Consider the following 26,759-nt stretch of genomic DNA (forward strand, 5'->3'; position numbering starts at 1 on the left):
CTCATAGCTATGCAGACCTTTCCCCTGGTTGTTGAGGAGCTAATGAATGCAACTTCATTATAGTTTAGCTAAGGTGTTGGTTCTGTACTATCCGTGTGAAAGATGACTTAATCTGCTCTCAGGAGAGATGAGTTGCTTTTCCAATAGTGGTGATGAATTTGCACTGACTATCCGTATTCTCTCACTTGGATCCCCCATAACAACCGCATGCATTTCCTAGGTGGCTAATCAACATTAGAAATGCAATCTGTGACTGAAAAGGGGGCGGGGGCAAAACTGACTGGTCTACACAGGGAACGAAGCAACAAGCTTAGCTTGGTTAGCATGGTATGCTAACCAGTGGAACTAACTAGCTGCATTGAGGCTTGTCCTCTGCATTTTCTGCGTAGAAGTGATTAAATGTACAGTCTCTATTTATCATGTGTGCTCATGTATCTTATCTCATGATATATAAACATGCTCACATAAATCTGTATCCTTTGTTTCTGTCTCAGTTCTTTTTCTTAAATTGAGACATAATTCACATACCATAAAAATCGCCCTTTTATGGTGGTTTTTAGAATATTCCCACAGTTGTGCAGTCATCAGCACTATCTAATTCTGGAACATTTCATCACCCTCAAAAGAAACCCCGTATCCATTGCCTCCTTCACCCAGCCCTTGGCAAGTGCTACCCTTCAGTTCTTTTTATTACTGTATTTTTTTTTTTGCTAAACACTTTAATCAAGCTTTGAATTCTTTATTTCTTTTTTTAAAACATATTTTTATTGATTTCAGAGAGGAAGGGAGAGGAAGAGAGAGACAGAAACATCAGTGATGAGAGAGAATCATTGATCGGCTGCCTCCTGCATGCCCCACCCTGGGGATCAAGCCCGCAACCCAGGCATGTCCCCTGACAGGGAATCAAACCATGACCTCCTGGTTCATAGATCGACACGCAACCACTGAGCCACACCAGCTGGCCGCAGTGCCTCTTTTTTGCACAAAGCATCCACCCAGTCCCAAAGTGGTATCTTAAAAATTCTTACAAAAATGTGGTCCTGATGGTTCCTTGTGTCTGTTCTCTTGCCCTTGGCCCCGTTGTCTCAGCTCTTCCCTAAGACTGGAATCCACAAAGAATTCCCAAACATCCGGCCTCTCTTAAGTCTAGTAAGGTTACTTAAGATTGGGGGTCGCACCGAGGAAAGATAATATCCCAAACCACACAATGTCACATCATGTTCAGTTCTTCCCTCATGTCCGCTCTCTTTCCCCAAATTCCAAAATCATTATAGGTACATGACTCTACTACTGATGGGAGCCATCCCCAAGCCCTGCCTGTGTGCCATGTTCTGAAGAATAAAGTTTCTCCATCTTTCTTCACTCTTTTAGGTCTCCGAGCCTTTGACCGTGGAATGACTCTCTCCCCTTGCCCACCTGGTAAACTCTTATTATTCATTTTTCAAGCCCTATTTCAAAATGAAAGAAATAGGATTAACATAAGTCAGAGACATTTCTGAGGTTTTTTTGTGGGGTTTTTTTCTCATCAGAAGTATGGCTAACTAGCCAATGACCACTCTGTTGGCTCACAACTCTCTGAACCAGCAGTCAACCGGTCAGCTGGGAAGCTGGAGGGCAGCTATTAACCTGGAACCCAGAACTGAGTGATACAATCAGAAGAGTCTAGAGCAGTGGTTCTCAGCCTTGGCTGCACATTAGCATCACCTGGGAATCTTTTTCTTCCACGGGCGGGAGGGGAACTGCCCGCTGACCTGTGACCTCTGTAACAAGGGCTTCATCAGCAGCGCCTCCTTGGAGAGCCACATGAAGCTCCATTCGGACCAGAAGACGTACTCTTGCATTTTTTGCCCGGAATCCTTTGACCGCCTTGATTTGCTGAAAGACCACGTGGCCATTCATATCAATGACGGCTACTTCACCTGCCCGACCTGTAAGAAGCGGTTCCCAGATTTTATCCAGGTGAGTGTCTGCCACTGAGATTCCCCTCTGCTCCCTTCTTTTGGTGAGAGACACGGATTTTTGGAAAATTGAGACTGCCGTCACCTGCCACCTGCATTTTCTTCCCTTCTTTGTAACAACTTTACAGTTGAGGGCATTTCTTCAATCTACTTTATTTTTAAAAAAAATATTTTTATTGATTTTTAGAGATGAGAGAGAGAGATTGAAACATCAATGATCAGAGAGAATCATTGATCAGTTGCCTCCTGCACACACCCCCCCTATGGGGAGCGAGCCTGCAACCTGGGCATGTGCCCTTGACCAAAATCAAACTCGGGACCTTTCAGTCCTCAGGCCGACGCCCTATCCACTGAGCCAAACCGGCTAGGCCGGAACTCTGTTTTTAATCCTAAAAAGAAAGAAAAGGGAAAAAAAATGTTGGTTGCATGTAATCAGGGCCTTGACTGCAGGCATCTTCCTTCCGCCTCTTCTTATGGGAGGTTAAGATTTGTAAGGCTTCTGGCTACACGTTTTGTCACTTTGTCGTAAGGAAAGTGTGTGTTGCTGAGGCCAATTACCAGTCACAGCTAATGGGATTACCTTGCTCAGTTTCTGAAAGCGCTTGGCAACGCCTCTGGCGCCCTCTAGAGTTGATAAGCTGCCTTGTCATTTCCTTTGGTGCCCCAGTCCCTTGACTTTTTCCGTCTTCGCTGGCAGGTGAAAAAACACGTGCGGAGCTTCCACTCAGAAAAGATCTACCAGTGCACGGAGTGCGACAAGGCCTTCTGCCGCCCCGACAAGCTGCGCCTCCACATGCTCCGACACTCGGACCGCAAGGATTTCCTGTGTTCTACGTGTGGGAAGCAGTTTAAGGTGTGTAAGCAGGAGCAGCCTGAGGTTGTTCTCACGGCCCCTACAGTCATGTCGAGCCCAGGATCAGTGCGTGTTTGTTTCATCAGCTCATCACCCACGTTCAAAGAACTGGACTGGAGACGCATTTCGTGCCTGATGTTTGAGTTAGTTATTCTGATAACATTAAGGAAACAAACTCACCTTCATTTCCCAAAATTATTCATTCAGATCCCCGAACAAATAGAGTAATACTGCATCTCCTAAAATAATCCAAATGTGTGATAACTAGAACTAAATGGCTATTGAGGCATTCCTAAGAGAACAGTCCATTTACTTACCAAATCAAGAGATTTTTATTGAGCACTTACTAAGTACAGGAGGCTGATGATTGAGCTCTGCAGCAGCAAGACCGTCGTCTGATGTAGGTAGTACATCTGTAGGGTGCAGAGAGGGCTTAGAACACTCTGGGGAATGTTAATGACATCAAGGATTAAAATAAAAAATAAATTCAGTAACCTGCCTGGAATTTAGAAGCACAGGAAAAAACCCATGGGAGGCCCAGAGGTCTGAGTTAAACAAATAAATGTAAAAATGGTTAAAAAAATGCTTCATTGAGAAATAAGATGATTCTGCAAAGATCTGTGGAGGGACACCCTCCTGGCTCTGACTGTAGGTGGCTCCATCATAGAAACTGGAAAAGTATCAGGAGGGGAAAAATAATTTTACAAGGATGTATTTGTATGGAATGTGGGAACATTAAAGAGTAGGAGAAATACCTTTCAAAGCTTAAGTTTTGTGGTGTGTGTGTTACAGGTTGTAATTTCGATGGCCTTTCATATATAGTAGCGTGATTTAGAACTCTCTAAAGGACTCTAATGGGAAAGTATAAAGGGGTCTAGGTTTTTCTGTTTCTGAATTGGAAAAATGACCATTTATCTAAAAGGATTCCTGTTTTGTGATGCTAACGGGTTGGCCATTTATCCAATCCACTTAACATTTTTTTGGTAATCTATTTTGTGCCAGATACCATTTTAGCACCTATGCATAAAACACACACACACACACACACACACACACACACACACTCACACACTTTTCTGCTAATATTTTACTTTCACCCAATATATTAGACAGGCTTCAGTCAGAGAAGCCAAACCACTATGAGTACTATGGAATGAGGGATTTTATTATAGGAGGAGATGGAGAAGTAAAGGTCTGACAGGAGAAGTTGGAGGACCAGAGAAAGGTCACTGCTGCCCTTGTGTGAAACCCTGGTCTGGGTGCACAAATGGCAACCGGGGAGTCTGGGAACCCAGGCCCTTCCAGCTCACAGTGGGCTGTGAGGGAGAGCTGGTGCTGCCCGTGGACGACGGAGTGGCTGCCCATGGGGTGGACGTGGACTGGCCAGCAGGGCTGGCAGTTGAGAGCTGGCGGCTCATGGGAGACAGCAGGGATGCTCTGGTACCACCGCATCTGACCCGAGGGTATCGCGGCTGCTGCTTCATCCCCACCTCCCAGTCTGTACCCAAGAGGAGAGGACCTAGTCTGCTGGGAGGTCCTGAATCTTCACACAAAACCATGTAGTCATATGTCCAAGAGCAGAGCCTCACGGGGCAAGGGAGCTGGCGTGTTTTGTTTTTGCATTTGTTTTTGTTCAGGATGGGCTCTGCCTCATTGTTTTTCTATGGACTCACACCAACATGTGCTCATCCGACTAGACCTAGACCATAAGCTCTGTCCATAGCAGGCAGTGTAATTGTTTGCTTGAACTACATTTATTTGGGATTTAGAGGAATATCATTATATTTTTTAAAACATGTGAGAATTGAGTTTACATACTGCTTTGTAAATTCCGTATTAGCTATCGTTCATTATCAATCTATCTTGTACTTCTTACTACCAAAGTTATACCATGTACCCTGCGATCTCTTCTGCAAAAAATGCAGTCTTTCTTTTTTTGTTTCTAAAAAATCAGTATCTTTCTTTTTTAAAAAAAGTTTTATTGATTTTTAGAGAGAGAGGGAGAGGGAGATAGAAACATCAATGATGAGAGAGTACCGTTGATTGGCTGCCTCCTGCATGCCCCCTACTAGGGATTGAGCCCACAACCTGGGCATGTGCCCTGACCGGGAATTGAACAATGGCCTCCTGGTTCATGGGTCAACACTCAACCACTGAGCCACATCGGTCGGGCAAAAATCAGTATCTTTCAAATTGAAGGGTCATTTTCCACCGAGGCTCAGTGAGAAACACTTACTTGCTAGTGGACGGAGTCATTCCGAGCCACTTTGCCATGTCCTTGTATGTTCCAGCTCTGACAACTCGGGTGCATCTCAGTAGGTTGTGGTCACTGCTAACTTGTGTTGATATTTTAAAAATATCCCTTCGATTAAAAACTTTCTAGCCCCACTTCTCACCCCGCTGCCTTTTCAACGATTTTCTCTCAATAGCGAAAAGACAAACTGCGGGAACATATGCAGAGGATGCATAATCCCGAGAGGGAGGCCAAGAAAGCTGACCGCATCAGCCGCTCCAAGACCTTCAAGCCTCGCATCACGTCCACCGACTACGACAGCTTCACGTTCAAGTGCCGCCTGTGTATGATGGGCTTCCGGAGACGGGGCATGCTGGTCAGTGCCGAGTGGCCGCGGGCTCCGCCGGCCACCTTTCACCTCCCATTTCTGTTTTATGGTGATGGCTCTTGTATATACCTGTGTTCTCTACAGACTTGTGGATAGGTTCTGGCAGTGGCTGGGGGAAAAACAGGCGAACAGTTCCCAATTTGGAGTTCTCTCCTTGCCAGTCTCCCTTCGCCCTCCGTTGCCATAGTTCATGAGAAGAGGTGTACAGCTAGCACTTTTCTTTTTTTTTTTTGGTTTATTTGTTTGTTTTGCTAATCCTCACCTGAGGATATTTTTTTCCATTGACTTTTTTTTAGAAAAAGTGGAAGGGAGTGGGGGTGGGGGAGAGAGAGAAACATCGATGTGAGAGAGACTCATTAATGGGAGTGGGGGGGGAGAGAGAGAAACATCGATGTGAGAGAGACTCATTAATTGGTTGCCTCCTGTATGTGCCCCCAACGGGGCAGGGGAGGAGCTGCAACCCAGGTACGTACTCTTACCCAGGAATCGAACCCATGACCCTTTGGCGCATGGGCCGACGCTCTAACCACTGAGCCACCGGCCAGGGCTATCTATCACTTTTCATTGCTAGTTTTGTTTTGCTTTACCCGTCTCAGTCTCTGGTCTTACCACGTTTTATTTCCCTCTTCTCGTTTGTGTTCCTGAGTGTATTTTCTCTGGGCTCTTTGCCTTCTCGCCGACTGTTCCTTTAATGCCGCTTTCCAGCTATGACACAGCAACAGAAGAAACTTTCATCAAGGCAGGCATGCGACCAGGTTAGCTGGGACACCAGGACAGCTAGCGCACAGCAGGCCCCAATACGGCCTTCTGTTACAATCTTGATGAGATGCCAGAGGGACCTAATCCCTGTTTGTGTCAATTAGCCTGGGGTAAAATTGGTTTCCTTCTTGTTGTTTTGTTTAAAGTTGCAGAACCTATTGACAGCTACTACATTAAGTGAGGACTTTGTATTTCTGCCAGGAGCTAAAGTCAGAGAGCATCATTTAAAATTCAGAACCTTGCCTTAGCTGGTTTGGCTCAGTGGATAGAGCCTCGGCCTGTGGACTGAAGGGTCCTAGGTTCAGTTCCAGTCAAGGGTGCACATGCTTGGGTTGCGGGCTCAGTCCCCAGTAGGGAGTGTGTAGGAGGCAGCCAATCAATGATTCTCTCTCATCATTGATGTTTCTATCTCTCTCTCCCTCTCCCTTCCTCTCTGAAATCAATAAAAATATTTAAAAAAAGTTTGCCCACCCCTGGGATAGAGCCTTGGCCTGTGGACTGAAGGGTCCCAGGTTCAGTTCCAATCAAGGGCACATGCTTGGGCTGCAGGCTCAATCCCCAGTAGGGGGTGTGCAGGAAGCAGCCAATCAATGATTCTCTCTCATCATTGATGTTTCTATCTCTCTCTCCCTTTCCCTTCCTCTCTGAAATCAATAAAAATATTTAAAAAAATAAAATTCAGAACCTTAATTTTTATCTCATTCAACATCCTCCCTTAGCGTAGGGCGCTAAGTAATGAAAGACAGGTTTGCATCAGGAGAATTCACCAGAGAAGTTCCTGCTACTGTAATGTCCCTTTTCCAACAGTTCTTTCATCAAAGACTATTCATGGGATCCACAGTGACCCAGTTCCCTTCCGTAATCTGCTGAGTTCCTGTTAACAGGGACTGCTAATGCTCTGGTGTCAGATGGGCCTGGTTCTGGCCAAATGCCTGTTGTTTCGGGGTGCTGCTGCAGAGAATGTCAGCTTCTCGCCGTCGCTCGGAGACCTTTGCCTGCTTCTGCTCGCCATGGGCTCTCTTTTTCTCATTTCCTTTCTCCCGTTTAGGTCAATCACTTATCAAAGAGGCACCCGGACATGAAGATAGAAGAGGTGCCGGAGTTAACCCTGCCCATCATCAAGCCCAACCGCGACTACTTTTGTCAGTACTGTGACAAGGTAACGGAACCGCCCGCCGCGGCGGCCCCGTGGGAGCCTGCGCAGGGCCAGCTGGTCTGCGGGTGGGAACGTGGGCCAGGACCTTGCAGGGCTCCTGACAGATGGTTCCCCGGCTCTCAGTGTTTTTCCACAAAACAAGGGCTGCAAGTGTAGCCTCAGCTTAAGCCAAATTGTTTTTCTTCAGAATGAGCTGGCTTTGTTGTACTCGTTTTCCCTTCTCTGTGATTTTTGCTGCAAAAGAAGAGTCTTATTACCAAGAGCTTAGTATATGGATTCATTTAAAATGTCTTAGCTCTAAAATGAGAGTGTTTATCAGCGGGGTTGTAAGACATATGGTAGATTTTGGACTTCTAGAAGATCGAGTAGCACGTGCAAAAGTTTTGCGGTGGAGTACTCTGTGCTATTTTATTCTTTATTTCTGTACAGTTACAAAAAAGACAGAAGGAGAATATGTGTTTATTGCTTCACTGTAATACTGTTTCCTTATACAATGGACATTCACCACTAGAGGTGCTGGTTGCTATTAGGATTCTTTGGCATCTGGCAGTCTAGTACATACATCATGTGAGAGCTTTCACAGAAAGGCTAAGGAGGACTGGCCTTAGGGACAGTTGTCTTTCTCTGTGTAGCCACCTCTTCGACTGTAGGAGAAAGGCTGTTTTCGCTATTACTAGCGCAGATCTATAAATCCAAGGAAGATGGAGAGAGAGATAGAAGCATCACTGGTGAGAGAGAATCAAGCCTGCAATCAGGCATGTGCCCTGACCAGGAATTGAACGGTGACCTCCCAGTTCATAGGTCAACACTCAACCACTGAGCCACACTGGCCGGGCAAATGATGTCCTTGTTTTATTCTAATCTATGTTATATATTATCTTGCATTTTATCTGTTTATTTTGGGTGCATGATACCTATTTTATTTTGGGCTACACTACTACTTTTTCTTGTACGGAAATAGTTAGAGGGTTGGCTTTATCTATTTTATTTTGGGCTACAGCAATACTTTTTCTTTTTCTTGTACGGAAATAGTTAGAGGGTTGGCTTTAAGCAGGAAAGGGGAACTATGTACGACTTTCACGGCAAAGCATCTGAACTTGCAGGTTTACAAAAGTGCCAGCAAGCGCAAGGCCCACATCCTGAAGAACCATCCTGGGGCCGAGCTCCCACCAAGCATCCGGAAGCTCCGTCCTGCCGGCCCTGGAGAACCAGACCCCATGCTGAGCACCCACACCCAGCTCACTGGCACCATAGCCACTCCTCCTGTCTGCTGCCCCCACTGCTCCAAACAGTACAGCAGCAAGGTAGGGGAGCTTCTGGCGGAGTCCGAATTGGGCCACTGTGTAAAGGGCCTCTGGAGAGAAGGTGGCTTCTCCCAGGCGCTCTGCTGGCTTCTTGTGACTTGATGGGGACTGGCGGTTATAAGGAGCTGCTTTCTGAGAGCTGGGACCCATAGATGGAACAGGGGAGAAGAGGGTGGGCCTGCCCCAGGATTAGCATCATCTGGTGGCCTGAGCACTCGACTGGGCTCCTTTTCCTTGGCCTGCAGCTGAGGCCTCCTGTGTGAGAGTCCAGCCCAGAGTTTGTGAGCTTGGGCATTCGAGTACTGCCTGGGAGCTCACGTGATGGTTCCTGAAAAGGGGGGCTGGTGGGACCAGGGGATGCCGTGAGGTGTTCTTACCTTGCCTGATGGCGGGGATCATGTGATTCTTTAATTTCTTTCAGCCTCTTCTTTTCTCTTTCGTAGCATGTGCTGCCTTAGGGAGGGCACAGCCAGCATCACTCTTTTTTTTTTTTTTAATGGATAACATCAGAGTCAGCATCGCTTTAACTTTTTTTTTTTTTTTTAAGTGCCGTGAGGTGTTCTTACCTTGCCTGATGGCGTGGGTCACGTGATTCTTTAATTTCTTTCAGCCTCTTCTTTTCCCTTTCGTAGCATGTGCTGCCTTAGGGAGGGCACAGCTAGCATCGCTCTTTTTTTTTTTTTTTAATGGATAACATCAGAGACTTTAGGAGCCTTTGTAGGTTTGCTTTTTTTTTTTTAAATTTTTTTATTGCTTGAAATATTACAAAGGGTATTACATATGTGTCCTTTTTTTAGGAGCCTTTGTAGGTTTGCTTTTGAGAAAGACTGAGAAGAACTAATTCCAGCAGTAACTAATTCTTGGTTTTTGCCATAATTTTCCAGACCAAGATGGTCCAGCACATTCGAAAGAAGCATCCAGAGTACGCCCAGCTCCCTAACACCTTGCACACGCCGCTGACCACCGCTGTGATCAGCACCGCTCCGGCCGTGTTAACCACCGACAGTGCCACCGGCGAGACCGTGGTGGTAAGTGTGTGACCGGCGAGAGCATCTACTTCAGGGGTCACAGCCTTCAGGGCCAGAGTATTGAATTGGCTGCAAATGTAGCCATTCTGCTTCTGATCAGGTCTCCTCTGTGAAAGGGGTAGTCAGTGCTGCTCATTGGCCGCCAGGTTGTCCGAACCTTGAGGGTAACCCCACTGGGCCTGGCGTAGACAGATGGATACAGATATGTAGGTAACCTTCCAGCATCCTCTCAGGAATTTCTTCTGTCTGAGTTCAGGGCTAACTTGTAGGTTCCACGATCCACCAGTGATACCAATGAGACTTTTGTAGGGAAGTGCACTGAAGTAGCTACAAGCAGTACTGCCATCAACTAATGCGTTTTGTGTGAATTTTCTAGACAACAGACCTGCTAACCCAGGCCATGACAGAGCTGTCCCAGACCCTAACGACAGATTACCGGACGCCACAAGGGGACTACCAGCGAATTCAGTACATCGATGAGACTTTTGTAGGGTGTAAGTGCACTGAAGTAGCTACAAGTAGTACTGCCATCAACTAATGCGTTTTGTGTGAATTTTCTAGACAACAGACCTGCTAACCCAGGCCATGACAGAGCTGTCCCAGACCCTAACGACCGATTACCGGACGCCACAAGGGGACTACCAGCGAATTCAGTACATCCCCGTGTCACAGTCCGCATCCGGTCTCCAGCAGTCTCAGCACATACAGCTTCAAGTGGTGCAAGTGGCCCCGGTACTGTACTGCTCTCGTCTCTCGTTCCCTTCCTGAATGCCACATTGTCACCAGCGCATGTGGCCCTGAGGTTAACGATTCTCAGAGCTGGCGTGGGGCCCTGCTGTAATGTGCTTCTGCACGTACATTCGGAGTCTAAGGCATTTGTAAAGCCCTCCGCAGGCCATGCAGGGCTCCGACTTAGCAGTCAGAGCGTTTAGGCTCCAGCGCATGCTGCCATCTGCGCTGCTGTGGACAATACCCGCGCAGACTCTCTCTGAGCCTCTTCTGCATCCTTATCCTGGGTCACCAGGGTGACTTCCTGGTGAGGAGCCAGTGTGAGAAGTCCCGACACAGGCATCAAGTGCCTTCTCTCAGTGGGAGCTTGTAAGAACAAATGTGACCCAGTCTCTGAATACCAGTCAGTGCCTTATTCGAATAGACCAGCGATTTTCAACAGGGGTGCCGCAGGGTTTTTAAAACATGCAACACATGCAGCACCTCACTGTTTAGCCAGGGGCACTGGCCTCTCTTCCCTTAGATCAGTGGTTCTCATCCTGTGGGTCGCGACCCCTTTGGGGGTCGAATGACCCTTTCACAGGGGTCGCCTAAGACCATCAGAAAACACACATATAATTACATATTGTTTTTGTGACCTGAATGCCACATTGTCACCAGCGCATGTGGCCCTGAGGTTAACGATTCTCAGAGCTGGCGTGGGGCCCTGCTGTAATGTGCTTCTGCACGTACATTCGGAGTCTAAGGCATTTGTAAAGCCCTCCGCAGGCCGTGCAGGGCTCCGACTTAGCAGTCAGAGGGTTTAGGCTCCAGCGCACGCTGCCATCTGCGCTGCTGTGGACAATACCTGCGCAGACTCTCTGAGCCTCTTCTGCATCCTTGTCCTGGGTCACCAGGGTGACTTCCTGGTGAGGAGCCAGCGTGAGAAGTCCCGACACAGGCATCAAGTGCCTTCTCTCAGTGGGAGCTTGTAAGAACAAATGTGACCCAATCTCTGAATACCAGTCAGTGCCTTATTCGAATAGACCAGCGATTTTCAACAGGGGTGCCGCAGGGTTTTTAAAACATGCAACACATGCAGCACCTCACTGTTTAGCCAGGGGCACTGGCCTCTCTTCCCTTAGATCAGTGGTTCTCATCCTGTGGGTCGCGACCCCTTTGGGGGTCGAATGCACAGGCATCAAGTGCCTTCTCTCAGTGGGAGCTTGTAAGAACAAATGTGACCCAATCTCTGAATACCAGTCAGTGCCTTATTCGAATAGACCAGCGATTTTCAACAGGGGTGCCGCAGGGTTTTTAAAACATGTAGCACCTGACTGTTTAGCCAGGGGCACTGGCCTCTCTTCCTTTAGATTATCAAGTAAAAAAGTGACAACAGCCAACACAACAATAGCTGCCTGGCGTGAATGAATCAAAATTATACATATTGTTTTGTTAGATCGGCAGCAAATATATTTTTTGGTGTGCCACAGAAGGTTAGTAATTAGTTTATGTGCGCCATGAGATGAAAAAGGCTGTTAGATCGGCAGCAAATATATATTTTTTGTGTGCCACAGAAGGTTAGTAATTAGTTTATGTGTGCCATGCTATGAAAAAGGTTGAACATCGCTGGTATAGGCATAGAACTGTGTTCCTTCTACCAGGTAATTAGTAGCTCATTCTTCCTGATTAGGGAGCTGAGAGAAGGAACCCTCCCAGAACTGTTGTTTCATTTAATTACACTGAGGGAAGGTCCGCCAGGCGCATGAACAAGCCAAATGGAGATCATGTGGTCTCTGAAAACTGGAAGCTGATACCAGAGCAGGGAGTGGAAGCTGCCACTCACTGACTGTTCTTCCTCTCGTTTTTCTTGTGGGAAGGCTCTTGATTTTGGGCTCTGGAAGAATCTATGGGTCCCTGGACTTGCCTGTAAAATACGATGTGCATGTACATTTTTCTGGGAAAAGGGCTCAGGCTTTAGCCCGTTTTCAAAGATGTCTGCGATGCATAAAAGGTTACGAACCGCTGTTCTAGTGGTTCAGTCGAGACAAGCTAAAAGGCAATTCTCTTCCGTGATATCTTTTAACTCATAAAGGGTAGGTCATTACATTTAATTGAAATGGAAGGGGAAAGATTTCCGATTCCGGAGAGCGTCTCATCCAGCTTTTATTAAGAGCTATATTTCTTTTGGCTCCTTCTCTTTCAGAAGTTAATAGCATTAGGGGCCCCTGTTTTACAAGCGTCGTTTTGAAAACTGCCTTTTCCCCTGACGTTTGCCAGCTCGGCTTAGGTGTGGGCTCCCTGGGAGTGAAGCGTTGGATCTAAAGTTCTCTTCCCCTTCTTCCTCTTCCTGTGTTTCTGTTGGGATATTGGTTGAGCTGAACTTCTCCGGAAAGACTTCCCTTCGCCTCGATCAGAATGGATTTGTGTTTGCCTCCCCCAGGCCACCTCCCCTCACCAGTCTCAGCAGTCCACTGTGGACGTGGGCCAGCTGCACGACCCGCAGACCTACACCCAGCACGCCATCCAGGTGCAGCACATCCAGGTCACCGAGCCCGCCGCCTCGGCCCCGGCCTCCCAGGTACACGACGCGCAGACTGTTCACAGACATTAGTGTGACCCAGGGACCCGGAAGAATTAATAAGAGTGAAGAGACATTCCCTTCAGACCTGGTCTCCTTGACTACGGAGATATTGTTCGTGTGGACCTTAATATTGGTATTGTGGTCACAGGTTAAGTGATCAGCTTCGATCCCAACGGGCCCTGTGATAGGACATCCTGCAGACGACATGGCCTTTGCTTCCTCTTCTCAGTGCCCGGGGGATGGACAGTCTGCAATGGCTAAGTTGTTCCTGTCATTTGGAGCAGTGACTTTGAGGAACACTGTTGAGCTGGGATGATTGAGTCTGTTGTTAAGATAGCATAGCAAGACCCATTAAAATATTAGGAATTCCTTATCGTTTGCAGGAAACTTTCCTAGGTCTTGTCCTCAGGAGCGTGGAGTCTAGTAGGGGGATAACACAAGTGTGCGCGTGCATAGGACGTGGAGGGAAGGTGTGTGCACCCTAAAGGATGCACGTAGGTCCCCCTGGTGTTCACAGGCCCCAGGGTAAGAGTACAGATGAAGACCTGCGTGCCAGGGCTGGAGCACTTATACGTCTTGAGTCAAGCTAACAGACGATTAAATAAAATATGTTCTGTCTTCCTACTTGACACATACGCTTTTATAATGACAAAACTGAGAAGTGTATGTGAAGTAACATTGATCATAATAACCTGATAGGTGGGTAGTGCCAGTTCGAAATCAATAGTATTTTCTGCCACACAACACGATGGCTCTAGCACCTGCCGGGCTGTCGCAGGAGGAAGCTGGGAGGAAGGCTTTCTCCCTCGTTTGCTAGCTCTTTGCCCTTCTAGTTTCTGTGGAAATCCATGGGGTACACACGCACAGTCTCTACTTTCCTGCTTATTGGGGGGTGGGGGCGGTAGAGGGAGGCCCCTCGGTCTCAGGAGCCCCAAAACCCTTGCAGTAGTTCTCAACCTGTGGGTTGCGAACAATGAAAATACATCCTGCATATCAGATATTTATATTATGATTCATAACAGTAGCAAAATTACAGTTATGAAGTAGCAACGAAAATAATCTTATGCGCCCAGCCGGGTGTAGCTCAGTGGTTGAGCGTCGACCCAGGAACCAAGAGGTCGCGTGTTCGATTCCTGGTCAGGGCATATGCCCAGGTTGTGGGCTCGATCCCCAGTGGGGGGCATGCAGGAGGCAGCCGATCAATGATTCTCTCTCATCATTGATGTTTCTATCTCTCTTTCCCTCTCCCTTCCTCTCTGACATCAATAAAAATATATTAAAAAAAAAAAAAGAAAAGAATCTTATGGTTGGGGGTCACCACAACATGAGGAACTGTTGGGTCGCAGCATTAGGAAGGTTGAGAACCACTGAAACCCACATGGAGGAGGCAGGACCCCTGCAGGAGGACAGGCCCAAGGAGGAGACTTGTACAGGCCCTCGAAGTGGGTGCAGGGCCATTTCCACAGGGGAGGGGGCTGTGGTCCCCTAAGGGAGGCCTGGAAGGGGCTCCCTCACATTCCAGGTGGGCGTGGTCACTTGGCCTCGTAGGAGGAGGGCACAGCGAATAAGGGCCGACCAAGATTCCTGCAGGATCCCCTGGGCCTGGGTCTAAGAGAGAGATGGCTATAGAGATAAATTCTGGGAATTAAGAAGATGATGTTTAGGACATTTTTGTAGAAGTGGTGTTTGAATTAGGTCTTGAAGGAGAGGTAGGATTTTGACGTGGTACTTGGGGAAGGCATGATGACTTGAATATGGTCTCATTCGAGTAAAGACACAGAGATGGGACATTGTGTATTTATAGAAAACTGTTTAGGTAGTAACAGGAAATGGTGTTTGGGGGAAAAAAAGCTGGAAAGGTGGTTTGGAGCTGGAGTATGGAAGGCTCGAGGGGCAGCCTGGGAGCCTGGGCCTTACCCTGGAGACAGGAGTGGGCTCCACAGCGGGGTCTGCACCTAGCCCTGTGCTCAGCTCCGCTAACGCTGGGACTGTGCTGTTCACTTCAGTGGGAAGTAGGACTTCAGTTTGTGCAACAGATTAGCTCTGTGATGCAGGCAGGTTAGTTCGCTTCTCCATTGTTCTCACTTCGTGTAATATAGATCATCATATTTTCACTCACTTATCTTTCTAACAAGATACTTTTGGACATAATCCTTTGAAAACAAAGTAGGATTTCATTGTTATGATTACTTTCCATTGATCCTATTTGTATTTAAAATATTACTATTTCAGCAGGGGTTCTTTCAGTATTAGAATTCATACTAGCCTGACTTATTTCTTCAGTTATTTACGAGTCTTCGCTTTATTGGGAATTCATGATTTTTCTACTCTCGCTTTCTCTCTCCCTCCAGGTGGCTGGGCAGCCACTGAGCCCCTCCTCCCAGCAGTCTCAGCAAGGGCTCAGCCCCTCCCACATGCAAGGCAGCTCCTCGGCCCCAGGCCAGGCACCCCAGCAGCAGCAGAGCTCTGTGCAGCACACGTACCTGCCCAGCACTTGGAACTCCTTCCGTGGCTACTGTAAGTGAGAGACCAGGGCCCTGGCCGGGTGGCTCAGTGGGTAGGAGTGTCTGCCTGTTCACCAAAAGGTGGCCGGCCGGCTTGATTCCCAGTGAGAGCACATACCCAGGTGGCGGGTTTGATCCCTGGTCAGGACGCCTGCGGGAGGCAACTGATGTTTTTTTCTCACATCAATGTTTCTCTCTTGCTCTCCCTCTCTCCCTCCCTTCCTCTCTCTAAAGTCATTAAAATATAAAGAAACAAGGGGATAAAGCTACAGGTCATCGGTGGGGAACCTGCAGCCATGGGCCATTATTTCATCAGCTTTATAATGGATTTTCTAGATTAAAGTTTCATTGACCATTTTCTTCACTCTGCCTATACTTGAATGAGTTTCATGACAGAATTCAAGGTAGCATCCTGATCAGAGAGCCACCCATTTCAGAGACATTAGGAATATTGCTGGAATAAGTGTAGGCAGGTGATTTAAATAGTAGAATAGATGGTTGTAGGATCTGTTGGTTATTGATTCATGTCTTCCACCAGTATTTATTGAATGTCTGCATATCAACCCGTGTGCTAGACCCTGGGTATACAAAAGGTTAACATTCACATTACTAACACCACCCAATAATAATGCTAGCCAGCTTTCATTAAGCTCTTACTATGTGCCAGGAATGTTTTTAAGCCACGTATACACACATTCAATATCCACAACCTATGAGATAAGTACAATAGTTATTTGTATTTCACAGATAAGATAACTTAGGCACGGAGGAACTGTCTGAGGAACATAGCTTGTAAATGGAGGCTTGAACCCAGCAATCTGGATCCAGAGTTTACACCAAACCACCCTGCTGGGCTGCCTCTCCTGAGGAGATTGTTTTTGGCTCAAAAAGATCGTTAGCTGGTTGAGAGAGAGATATGAGTAGTTGCTTTCAAAACCCCGAGATTAGTGCTATGGAAGCAGCAAAAGGCTGGCTGCTGAAGTTCAGAATAGGTGACAATCTGGGGAATGACAGCCTTGGGTATGAGCTGGAAAGTACGGGACCTCTATGACTGAGGATGTGGGAGGAACAGGACTAGAGGCCTCAGTACAGGGAACTAGGAGGGATAGGGGCTGAGAAGGTGGGAAGGCCAGTGATGATCTTCCCCTACTATTGATCTACTTTCTTTTTTTGGGGGGGGGGGTCCATCTCTATTGTGTTTGATCATTGGCTATGTTATATAGATTCGGTATGGAATTAGGCTCCACCCCATCCATTTAGTTATTTTTACAGTCTATTCTCTTAAATATTGGTGAGCACTACGAGGCCTGAGTCTAGTTTCTAGTCATGGGAAATACCAGTGGGATCCTGGTCAACAGACTGGCATTTATACTCAGTTTAATTCCTGTGAACGAAATACGGAATGATGAAGACAGTCATGGTGATAATAGTATGAACTAGCATTCTAACCCGAAGAAAAGATTCTAGAACTGAACTTTTTTATTTTAGGGAAAAAATTTAAAAGATAGAAAAATATACTAGTAATAGTGTAATGAATGTCCCTGTACCCATTATCTAGCTGCAGTAGTTATCAACTCATGGCCAATTTTATCTCCACTGAACACCCCCATGTCCCCTCATCATTCTCTCCCTCTCTCCCAGTTCTCCAACTGGGTAATAATCCATGTCATTTCATCCACAAATATTTTGGTATGTGTCTCTAAAACCAAAGGAATGTAATTTAAAAAAAAACACAACTCCAGTACCGTGACTGCCCCTAAAAATAAATGACGGTAATTTTTTTGATGCCATCAGATATCCAGTCAGGGCTCATATTTCTGTGACTGTCTCAAAAATTTTAGTAGTTGGTTTGTCCAAACTGGGTTCCACATAAGGGCCAAACATTGCAATTGATTCTGTATTTGGAGTTTCTTTTAATATGTGTTCTCTCTCTCTCTTCTCTCTCTCTCTCTCTCTCTCTCTCTCTCTCTCTCTCTCTCTTTCTCTCTCTCTCCAGTTACAATTTATGTGTTGAAAAAGGTGGGTCACTTGACCTGTAGAGTTTTTCACATTCCGACATTTCTCAAAATCCCACATGGATTTTGCTGTTGACATCCCTATATGATCATTTAAGATGCCTGTGTCCGGCCCTTTTATTCCCTGTAGGCTGGCAATTAAATCTAGGCCCTGTTGGAATCAGGTTCAGTTTTGTCCCCGACACTTCATAGCTGGCCGTGTGCTTCTATCAGGAGGCACGTGGTGTCTGGCTGTCTCTCTTTTCCTTTGGCCCACTATTTCATTAGGGATGGCAAAGTGGTCCTAGGCTGATTCTGTCATTTTTAAAAATATATATATTTTATTGATTTTTTACATAGAGGAAGGGAGAGGGATAAAGAGTTAGAAACATCGATGAGAGAGAAACATCGATTCAGCTGCCTCCTGCACACTCCCCACTGGGGATATGCCCGCAACCAAGGTCCATGCCCTTGACCGGATCATATTTCTGTGACTGTCTCAAAAATTTTAGTAGTTGGTTTGTCCAAACTGGGTTCCACATAAGGGCCAAACATTGCAATTGATTCTGTATTTTGAGTTTCTTTTAATATGTGTTCTCTCTCTCTCTCTCTCTCTCCTCTCTCTCTCTCTCTCTCTCCAGTTACAATTTATGTGTTGAAGAAGGTGGGTCACTTGACTTGTAGAGTTTTTCACATTCCGACATTTCTCAAAATCCTACATGGATTTTGCTGTTGACATCCCTATATGATCATTTAAGATGCCTGCGTCCGGCCCTTTTATTCCCTGTAGGCTGGCAATTAAATCTAGGCCCTGTTGGAATCAGGTTCAGTTTTGTCCCCGACACTTCATAGCTGGCCGTGTGCTTCTATCAGGAGGCACGTGGTGTCTGGCTGTCTCTCTTTTCCTTTGGCCCACTATTTCATTAGGGATGGCAAAGTGGTCCTAGGCTGATTCTGTCATTTTAAAAAATATATATATTTTATTGATTTTTTACAGAGAGGAAGGGAGAGGGATAAAGAGTTAGAAAAGAAACATCGATGAGAGAAAAACATCGAGAGAGAAACATCGATCAGCTGCCTCCTGCACACCTCCTACTGGGGATGTGCCCGCAACCAAGGTACATGCCCTTGGCCAGAATCGAACCTGGGACCCTTGAGTCTGCAGGCTGATGCTCTAGCCACTGAGCCAAACCAGTTAGGGCTGATTCTGTCATTTTTATACATGAATTAGCTAGGAAACTTCAATGAAGAAAACAATTTTACCTTAATGAGCAGGTTACTCGGAGGTACAGTTTGTGCAGGAATGGCAGGAAAAATGCTTGAAATACCTGGCTCATCGCCTTTATTTGCCAATTTTCAAATTCATGCGTTGTTTCCTAGCATTACCCAGTAGACCAATGTGGGCTGTGTGTGTGTTAGTGCTGTCATGTGCTCATGGATTTCAACACAGTTGACGTGTTTCAGATCACTGCCGCGGTTATCCTTACTGATGCTCAGATTACCCATCTTTAGCTACTGGGAGCATCTTTTTTAAAAATATACTTTTATTGATTTCAGAGAGGAAGGGACAGGGCGAGAGAGAAATGACAGTGATGAGAGAGAATCACTGATTGGCTGCCTCCTGCATGCCTCACCCTGGGGGTGGAGCCCGCAACCCTGGCATGTGCCCTGACCGGGAATCGAACCATGACCTCCTGGTTCATAGGTCGACGCTCAGTCACTGAGCCAGGCCGGCTGGGAGCGTCTTTAGATTGGCTCCTGTATCTTTTCTACACAATCCTGTAGTCTTTTGTAGTATCTTGCATGCTGGTGTGACACCATGTTCTAGGTTCATCTTATATGTTTTCTGCCCCAGATCTGGAACCAGCCATTTTCCCAAGAAGCTCTGGTCCCTTTTAGTAGAAAATATTACTCAGAGACTCAACTGGGTGCTAGGGTGAACTTTGGTGAAATAAAACTCAAGTTAGGTTAATTCATGATTGCTGGGCAATAGTGGATACATTGTGCTACTCATTCAGATGTGAATATAAGAGATAAAAAATATTAAGCTAACAGGTAAGTTTTTGTGTCTTATTTCAGGGTTTTAAAAAGCTGTTGTGTATTTGTCTTTATGGATATTCAGAAGCCACAGAGGGAGGTGCATTGATCGCCTGCAATATTTGGTAACTCTACTAACCTCATGTGGGCAGTTTGTGCCAGAGGTGCTTTTACTATATCAAAAAATCACATCATCATAAGACTCTCTCAGCAAGCAAATCCATGGCAGTGTCTCGGTGGGGAAGGTGGTCACGTGTTAGGGTTATGGTCTACAACTTGTATTAAAATCTGAGACCACTGGAATATGCATATTTCCTGTTTTTCAGCATCGGAGATTCAGATGATGACGCTCCCCCCAGGACAGTTTGTAATTACAGATAGCGGTGTGGCAACTCCAGTCACAACTGGCCAAGTGAAGGCGGTTACTCCGGTAAGCTGTGTGCTCGCGAGGGGTTTCCTGTCCACCCTACTGCACCTGACTCCCCTCCCCTGCCTTCTACTCCCCAACCTGCAATGTCTGAGTTAGAAGTACCTCTCCTGTGCTCCCCTTACAACTTGTGGAGCTGTATTCTAACCCTGTCACAGTTTATTTTCATTATTGGTTTACTATCTATCTTTTCTCAGTAGGTGATGAATTCCTTGAAAGCCGGGTCTTGGTCGTTATCTCTTTATTCTCAGTGCCTTGCACAGGAGGCTGGGCTATAGTAAATGATCAATAAATATCTATCCTATGTATAATTATAATGAACCTCCTAGATCCATATACATATGGATTCATAATTCATCACCTTTTTATGTGCTCCTTGGAATGTATATGAGCTGTCATTACTGTTGGTTATCAATTTGGGTTGGGAGAGAATGGCATAATGAATCTATTATAGAGCTCTTTCAAACTATTTTAAACAATTCAGCCATCCCAGGGTGAAAAACATTACCATAAATTCTCTTACTATATTTAGATTGGGCAGGTCAACATTGATTGTAGCTGCTACCTCTGTTTTTATCTTCACTGGTTTATTCTGGCCTGCCTCTAAGTTATTAGAAAACAGAGTATGTAAATTTAAATTAAAGAAAATACTCTTAAGTGGATAGGAATATCAGGATGTTCCAGGGGAAGACTGATTCCCAAGAGGCCTCAAAGCGTAGCAGGATAGTCTAGTGGCCTCAAAAACCTGATTTTTTTTTTTCAAGGCATACTGAGAGCTCACTCATTTTTTAGCATCCAAACTCACATTAACCAGACTGAGAAGAGATGTGTAATCCAGAGTAACACTATTGTCAGCGAAAACAATAACTAATGTAAAATGGTAATGATCAATGAAATTTCTGCTTCCTGTGGGTCCCATTGACTCTACCATTTTTTACCCAGGAACTTATTTGGGAATCGGATTATAGCCAAGGATGCCCCCTCCCTCACCACAATATACATACACACAAATTTAATGTATATTTTGGGGGGTTCATAGATTCTCGGAAGTCCACTTATGTACCCTAGGTTGAGAACCAGACCCATATGGGAAACCAAATCATAATCATAGTTGTGTGATGAGCGTAGACTCAGAGCATATGGCCCTAGATCAATCAAATGGGTATTTGGCTATGGCTTTTTTTTGAGCATTGCTTGAAAAGGCCAATGCTTGAGTTTTCAAACTGTGCCTTTTTTTTATAATTTTTATTGATTTTCAGAGAGGAAGGGCGAGGGATAGAGAGATAGAAACATTGATGGGAGAGAAACATCGATTAACTGCCTCCTATATGCCCCACACTGGGGATTGGGCCCACAACCCAAGCATGTGCCCTGACCGGGAATTAAACCGATGACCTCCTGGGTCATAGGTAGATGCTCACCCACTGAGCAACACCGGCTTTGCTCTGTGACTTCCTTTTTTCTCAGCCTAGTAGCTAGCTAATCCCCCTTCTGTCCGCATTTTTTCTTAAAAATGTTAACATGAGGATATAGCTAGCTGCAGTCTATGGGGGAGACTTCATTATTAGAGGGCAAATGAGGAAATAGAGAGACAGTGTATATTTTCATGAACCTAATTTATTCAATGTAAGGACTTTATTCTAAGACTGTGCTCTTCCTATGCTTTTGAGGGTTAAAGCATCTTTTGTTTGACAGCAGCATTTCAAAAATGGCTATGCTTGGCAAGATAACATTTGGAAACATTTATTATCACTTTTAATTTTGCCAGCATTTGAAATTCTGAAGTCTGGGAACAGTTGATCTTAACTACCTGCCTTGGGGGCTGTTCTGCCTCTTTAACGAGACTTTAGATCAAGCATGTCAAACTCGCGGCCCGTGGGCCACATGCCTCGTTTGTTTGGCCTGTGTAAGCCTTTGAGTTTGACATGCTTGCTTTAGATGATAATTTTTCTTTGATCAATTTTATATTAATCTTAAAATTTAATTGACAGATAGCAATCTTATTTTATTTATTTATTTATTTTTAAATATATTTTATTGATTTTTCACAGAGAGGAAGGGAGAGAGATAGAGAGTTAGAAACATCGATGAGAGAGGAACATCGATCAGCTGCCTCCTGCACATCCCCCACTGGGGATGCGCCCGCAACCCAGGTACATGCCCTTGACCGGAATCGAACCTGGGACCTTTCAGTCCGAAGGCCGACGCTCTATCCACTGAGCCAAACCGGTTCCGGCAGCAATCTTATTTTAGAAATCCAAATTCTTAAGAGTAGTACAAGGGCAAATGTTTTGTTTGCCATGTAGGTTACCATTGTGATGCCAAGCTCTGTCTCACTGTATCTTTTGGTAGAATAACTAAGGACCCCTCCTAAGTCACCTTTGTCGTCAATGACTGTGACTGACCCATTCTCCCCCAAACACTTTGGTAGGGCACCTCCCCTACGTGCCTATTTTAGTTCCCCTTGTAACATTTCTTTACAGATTCCTCCCTCTTTCTGTCCCCAGGACCCCCTGCCCCCATGAGGCCTCAGATTTCTAAAGATCCTTTCTTCCTGCTCTAGGGTCATTATGTGTTGTCAGAAAGTCAACCGGAACTGGAGGAAAAGCAAGCCTCTGCCCTCTCTGGGGGAGTCCAGGTTCAGCCAACTCCGCACAGTGACTTGGACCCCCAGACCACCAGCCAACAGCAGCCCACACAGTACATCATTACCACCACCACCAACGGGAACGGGAGCAGGGAAGTGCATATCACGAAACCTTAACTGCCACCCTTGAGCTAGAACCCACAGTCACATCATGTCTTTTCTCATTCATAAATCGGAAAGCTTCTGACACTTACAACTCTTTTTTACAATTTGTCATTCACTCAAGAGTTTGGAGGTTACAGTTTGGACACTCAATTGACTGGGGTTTATTTGATCAAGGCCACCTTTACCAAATTGACTCTTGGAACCCTAGGAGTTTCTGTTGTGGAATGGAGATCTTTCAGTGGCAAGTAGAGTTCAAGATGGAGACATTTTTACCTTGTTCGTGGGTTGTTTTTTTAACACATTGATAAGCCTTACTTTTCCTTTGTGGAACTATTAAGTGGCGTATTGTGTTTGTACCAAAGGTGGAGAAAGGGTGTGACAAGTCCATGGCCATGGATTTCATTCCAAGCTGTGGCACCAAAGGAGAAGGGGCATCTTATGGGTCGATGTTAGGTCAGAACTGCTTCATCTTTTGAGTTTGTGGGAACTTAACCAAGGGGGCCTATTGACTATGAAAATAACAATGATGAAACAAAGGGTGACAGTGATGTTCTGAAGGGAAAACTGTCGCCTAAATTTTTTTTATTGCTGATTGAAAAAACAACAACTTGCCTTTTTAGGAAAAATCATTGTTGGGCGGTTGGTAGTACTTCCCAGAGATACTACCCTCAGCACATAAGGCCAAGAGACCATGTTCTGCTGGATCTTACACTATTAGTCCGCAACGGTGGACTCCCTGTAAGAAAAAGGTTGCCTGATGTCAGCAGAATGTAAACTTCTGCATTAAAGCATCGCCACCATTCTCTGATGCGGTTGTAATAAGGAGATACTAGAGATAGCTGTACCAAGTAACATGACGGAGACGGTATATATGTATATAAAGTGAGAAGCACTGAAACCTTGTCCTGCCTTGCAGGAACCATACCATTCATTGGTAAAGGCTGAATTCCTTTCTCTTACCAGGTGTATATTCGGCCCTCGCCCTCAGCATTCAGTGTATTTTAGAATTTTTAATGCTTTCTTAAAATGAACATTCTGTAAGGTTGGATGGAAAGGTGGCCCTCCTTATTTCTTACCACGCTTACCTTAAACATACTACAACTCATCTGGACCCTTGGGTATGACCAACTTCACACTTAGGGGTAAAATAAGAACGTGGGGACCATTTTAATACATTAAGGCAGTGATTTTCAACCTTTTCATCTCATGGCACACAAAAACTAGTCACTAAAATTCTGTGGCACACCAAAAACTATATTTTTTGCCAATCTGACAAAAAAAAGGTATAATTTTGATTTACCAAAAAAAAAAAATAATAATAATAATTACCTACCTTTTTGCTTGTATATAAAGATTTCTGGTACCAAGAACTAACCAATCAGATGAAACCTTATTATGCAATGCGACCAATAAGATGCAGCTAATTATTACATGATCTATATATAGGGTGTCCCCCCCCAAAATGTATACACCTACTTTGGATTATTATAAAGGCAATGTTTATTATAATACATCTCCCTTGCAAAATTGAGCTATCAGCTGTTCAACTGTGTATACATTTTTTGGGGGGGGACACTGTATTTATGGTTCAAGGCAGAGCCTTCATACCAGACGGCTATTGTTGTATTGCCTGTTGTCATTTTTTTATTTGACAATCTGAGAAGAGGCCAGTGCCCCTGACTAAATAGTCAGGTATTGAATGTTTTAAAAATTCTTCTTGCAGTACGCTGGATGAAAATCACTGCATTAAGGGATCTGGAAGAAATCCGATCTTTATGACTATTACACTATCAGTAGGGAAAGGGGAAAAAAAAAATCTGCCTCAGTGATAGTTTTGCTTATATGCATTCCTCTTTGTTAGCTATGAATTCAGCGGGGGGAAACATTTCCCTCCTTTTTACTATACATTCCAATTGTACACAGAAAACACTGCAGAGATCAGTACGTATTTTAACAACTTTTTGTGATATACTAACACATTTTTAGAATAATTACTGCTGGTAGAATTTCTCACTGCAGAACAGAAAGACCTGACTTAAAATTCAAATGAAGTTCATTTATTTTATTTACATTTCTGGGTAAAAACTGGTTCTATCAATTAAGTATAGTAGCTTCTTTATAGTAAAGATAACTTTTCTGAAAAGTAAACGATTCTATTGAAATAACTTTACTAATATGTAGATTTTTGCACTTTATTTCTGAGACCTCATTTATCGAGTTATCCCTGAAAGTTTGGGCACTAAGAGAACTTGAGAAAGTTACTTGGGAAATGTGTAGAAACTGAACATGGACTCTGTATCTTTGGTAACAAAGAGGTAATGTCAATATTTTTAATAGAAAATATTGACCCTGAATGACGAAGTAGAGACTCTGGGTCCCACAGGCCCACGTTGTAATGATTGTGCATATCCTAGGATCCAGTCTAGAATGACGTGCTAGGTGAAGAATACTACACTTTCCCAATGACCCAGGTTAGTTTTAATACCTTCAATTTGGCTCTCTTGGGTCCTTTTTAATTTGAATCAGCAAGGTACCTCCCCCCTCCTCACCTCAGGAGTAACATTGATTAACATAGAAAACTATCACTAAATGGAATGTTCATTTTATACCAGTTATTTCAAGTTTTAAAATACACAGAAGGAAATGTGGAAGGACCTCTTTGTCTATTTCCTATCTAAGTTTGTTTGTTTTTTCTTTCTTCCTTTTGTTCTTATGTGGAATAAGTAAATCTCTGAAACTAATTTGTGTATTATCCACCAGAGATGCAGGTGGCAGTCAAGCCAAATAACACTGCTTTAAGATCAGGTATTCCGCACATCCATCCAAGGTAATAAATTTTCAAAAGGACTTGGATTTGAAGAGATGGCAGAGTATAAGTCATCTGAAGACCCAATTTTGGGAGGAAATGTTTGTAGCCAATGTTTATATTGTTCTGTTTCTTAAGACACATTGGCACTGTAGACTTCAATCAGTGCAGTGTAAATTTTGGAGTAACATAGATTTTACATTTTTATTGCTTGATTTGTGCCCACATAGTAGACATTTTATCATGTAAAATTCCTGTTATCCAGGAAAAAAACTATTATTTTGATTCTTGAATTGTTGTTTTTTTTATTTCCAATTATCCTTTCAAAAAACTCTTAGGGCTAAGAAGCACTTGATGAGATGCTAAAGCTGACCCCCCCCCCCCCCCCAGGTTGAAAATTGACCCTATCCTGTTATTTAAATGTGAACATTTATTGTACATTCAGTGAGTTATAGTGTTAATAGTCTTGTGCTACTCAGCAGGTGTAAAAATTAATAAATATTTTTTTAAATAAACATCTTCCTTGTTTGTATGTGTGAAGCTTCAAGAGCTACTGAGACTGTTAATTTTTCTTTTTCTACTATTACAACTTATGGTGTTTTGACTCTTTGATTCACTGTGGTCTGGTCAGACTCCCTGTGAGAGAATTTGTGGATGACGACTGTGGAATGATGTTCTTCTGCTTATTCACTTGGTGGTTTCTAATTGAAGAACCTACCAACTTTCTAACAGGAACTAAGGGCAGGCTTGCAGCCAGCAAGGGAGCTGAGAGGAGGCTTTTTTTTTAAAACTTCTACTTTCCAAAAAGGGAGGGATATTTTTGGGGGCCCTCCAGCTTCTCTGACATGGTTGTATCTGAGCAAGAGAACTGAGGCCCGGCGGTGTGACTCAGTAGCTGAGCTTGGACCTAGGAACCAGGAGGTCACCATTGGATTCCCTGTCAGGGCACATGCGGGGGTGTGGGCTCCACCTCCGGTGGGGGGCGTGCAGGAGGCAGCGGATGGATGATTCTCTCATCATTGGTGTTTCTATCTTTCTCTCCCTCTCCCTTCCTCTCTGAAATCAATAAACATATTTTTAAAAACTTTATATAAAATAAAGAGAGAACTGAGGATGATCTCTGCACGTCTGACGGGAGTAGCTGTGGAGTCTAAAGCCATTCTAAGAGCCAGTGAGTAAGAAGAAAGAGACATAGATTCTTAACAAGAGGAACGTTATCCAGTTTAATTTAAAATGTATTTCTTCAGTGTGTATACTTTTTTCGACAT

At 44.7% G+C, this 26,759-nt stretch overlaps 1 protein-coding gene across 1 annotated transcript in view; it reads left to right on the forward strand.

The window, feature by feature from the left end:
* The window catches only part of PRDM10 (PR domain containing 10), an 81,443-nt gene extending 57,518 nt beyond the window's left edge, over nucleotides 1–23,925 (forward strand). Inside the window, exons 13-23 of the mRNA XM_005863026.2 lie at nucleotides 1,699–1,959; nucleotides 2,656–2,811; nucleotides 5,241–5,420; nucleotides 7,240–7,350; nucleotides 8,451–8,651; nucleotides 9,536–9,679; nucleotides 10,241–10,411; nucleotides 12,831–12,968; nucleotides 15,323–15,488; nucleotides 19,833–19,936; nucleotides 22,497–23,925. Coding sequence (XP_005863088.1) covers nucleotides 1,699–1,959; nucleotides 2,656–2,811; nucleotides 5,241–5,420; nucleotides 7,240–7,350; nucleotides 8,451–8,651; nucleotides 9,536–9,679; nucleotides 10,241–10,411; nucleotides 12,831–12,968; nucleotides 15,323–15,488; nucleotides 19,833–19,936; nucleotides 22,497–22,697 — 1,833 coding nt within the window. The 3' untranslated portion in view covers nucleotides 22,698–23,925. The remainder of the gene's footprint in view (nucleotides 1–1,698; nucleotides 1,960–2,655; nucleotides 2,812–5,240; nucleotides 5,421–7,239; nucleotides 7,351–8,450; nucleotides 8,652–9,535; nucleotides 9,680–10,240; nucleotides 10,412–12,830; nucleotides 12,969–15,322; nucleotides 15,489–19,832; nucleotides 19,937–22,496) is intronic.
* The last annotated feature ends 2,834 nt before the right edge of the window (nucleotides 23,926–26,759 follow it).

This window comes from Myotis brandtii, unplaced genomic scaffold (genome assembly GCF_000412655.1).
Source record: "Myotis brandtii unplaced genomic scaffold, ASM41265v1 scaffold170, whole genome shotgun sequence".
In the NCBI taxonomy this organism is placed as follows: domain Eukaryota; kingdom Metazoa; phylum Chordata; class Mammalia; order Chiroptera; family Vespertilionidae; genus Myotis; species Myotis brandtii.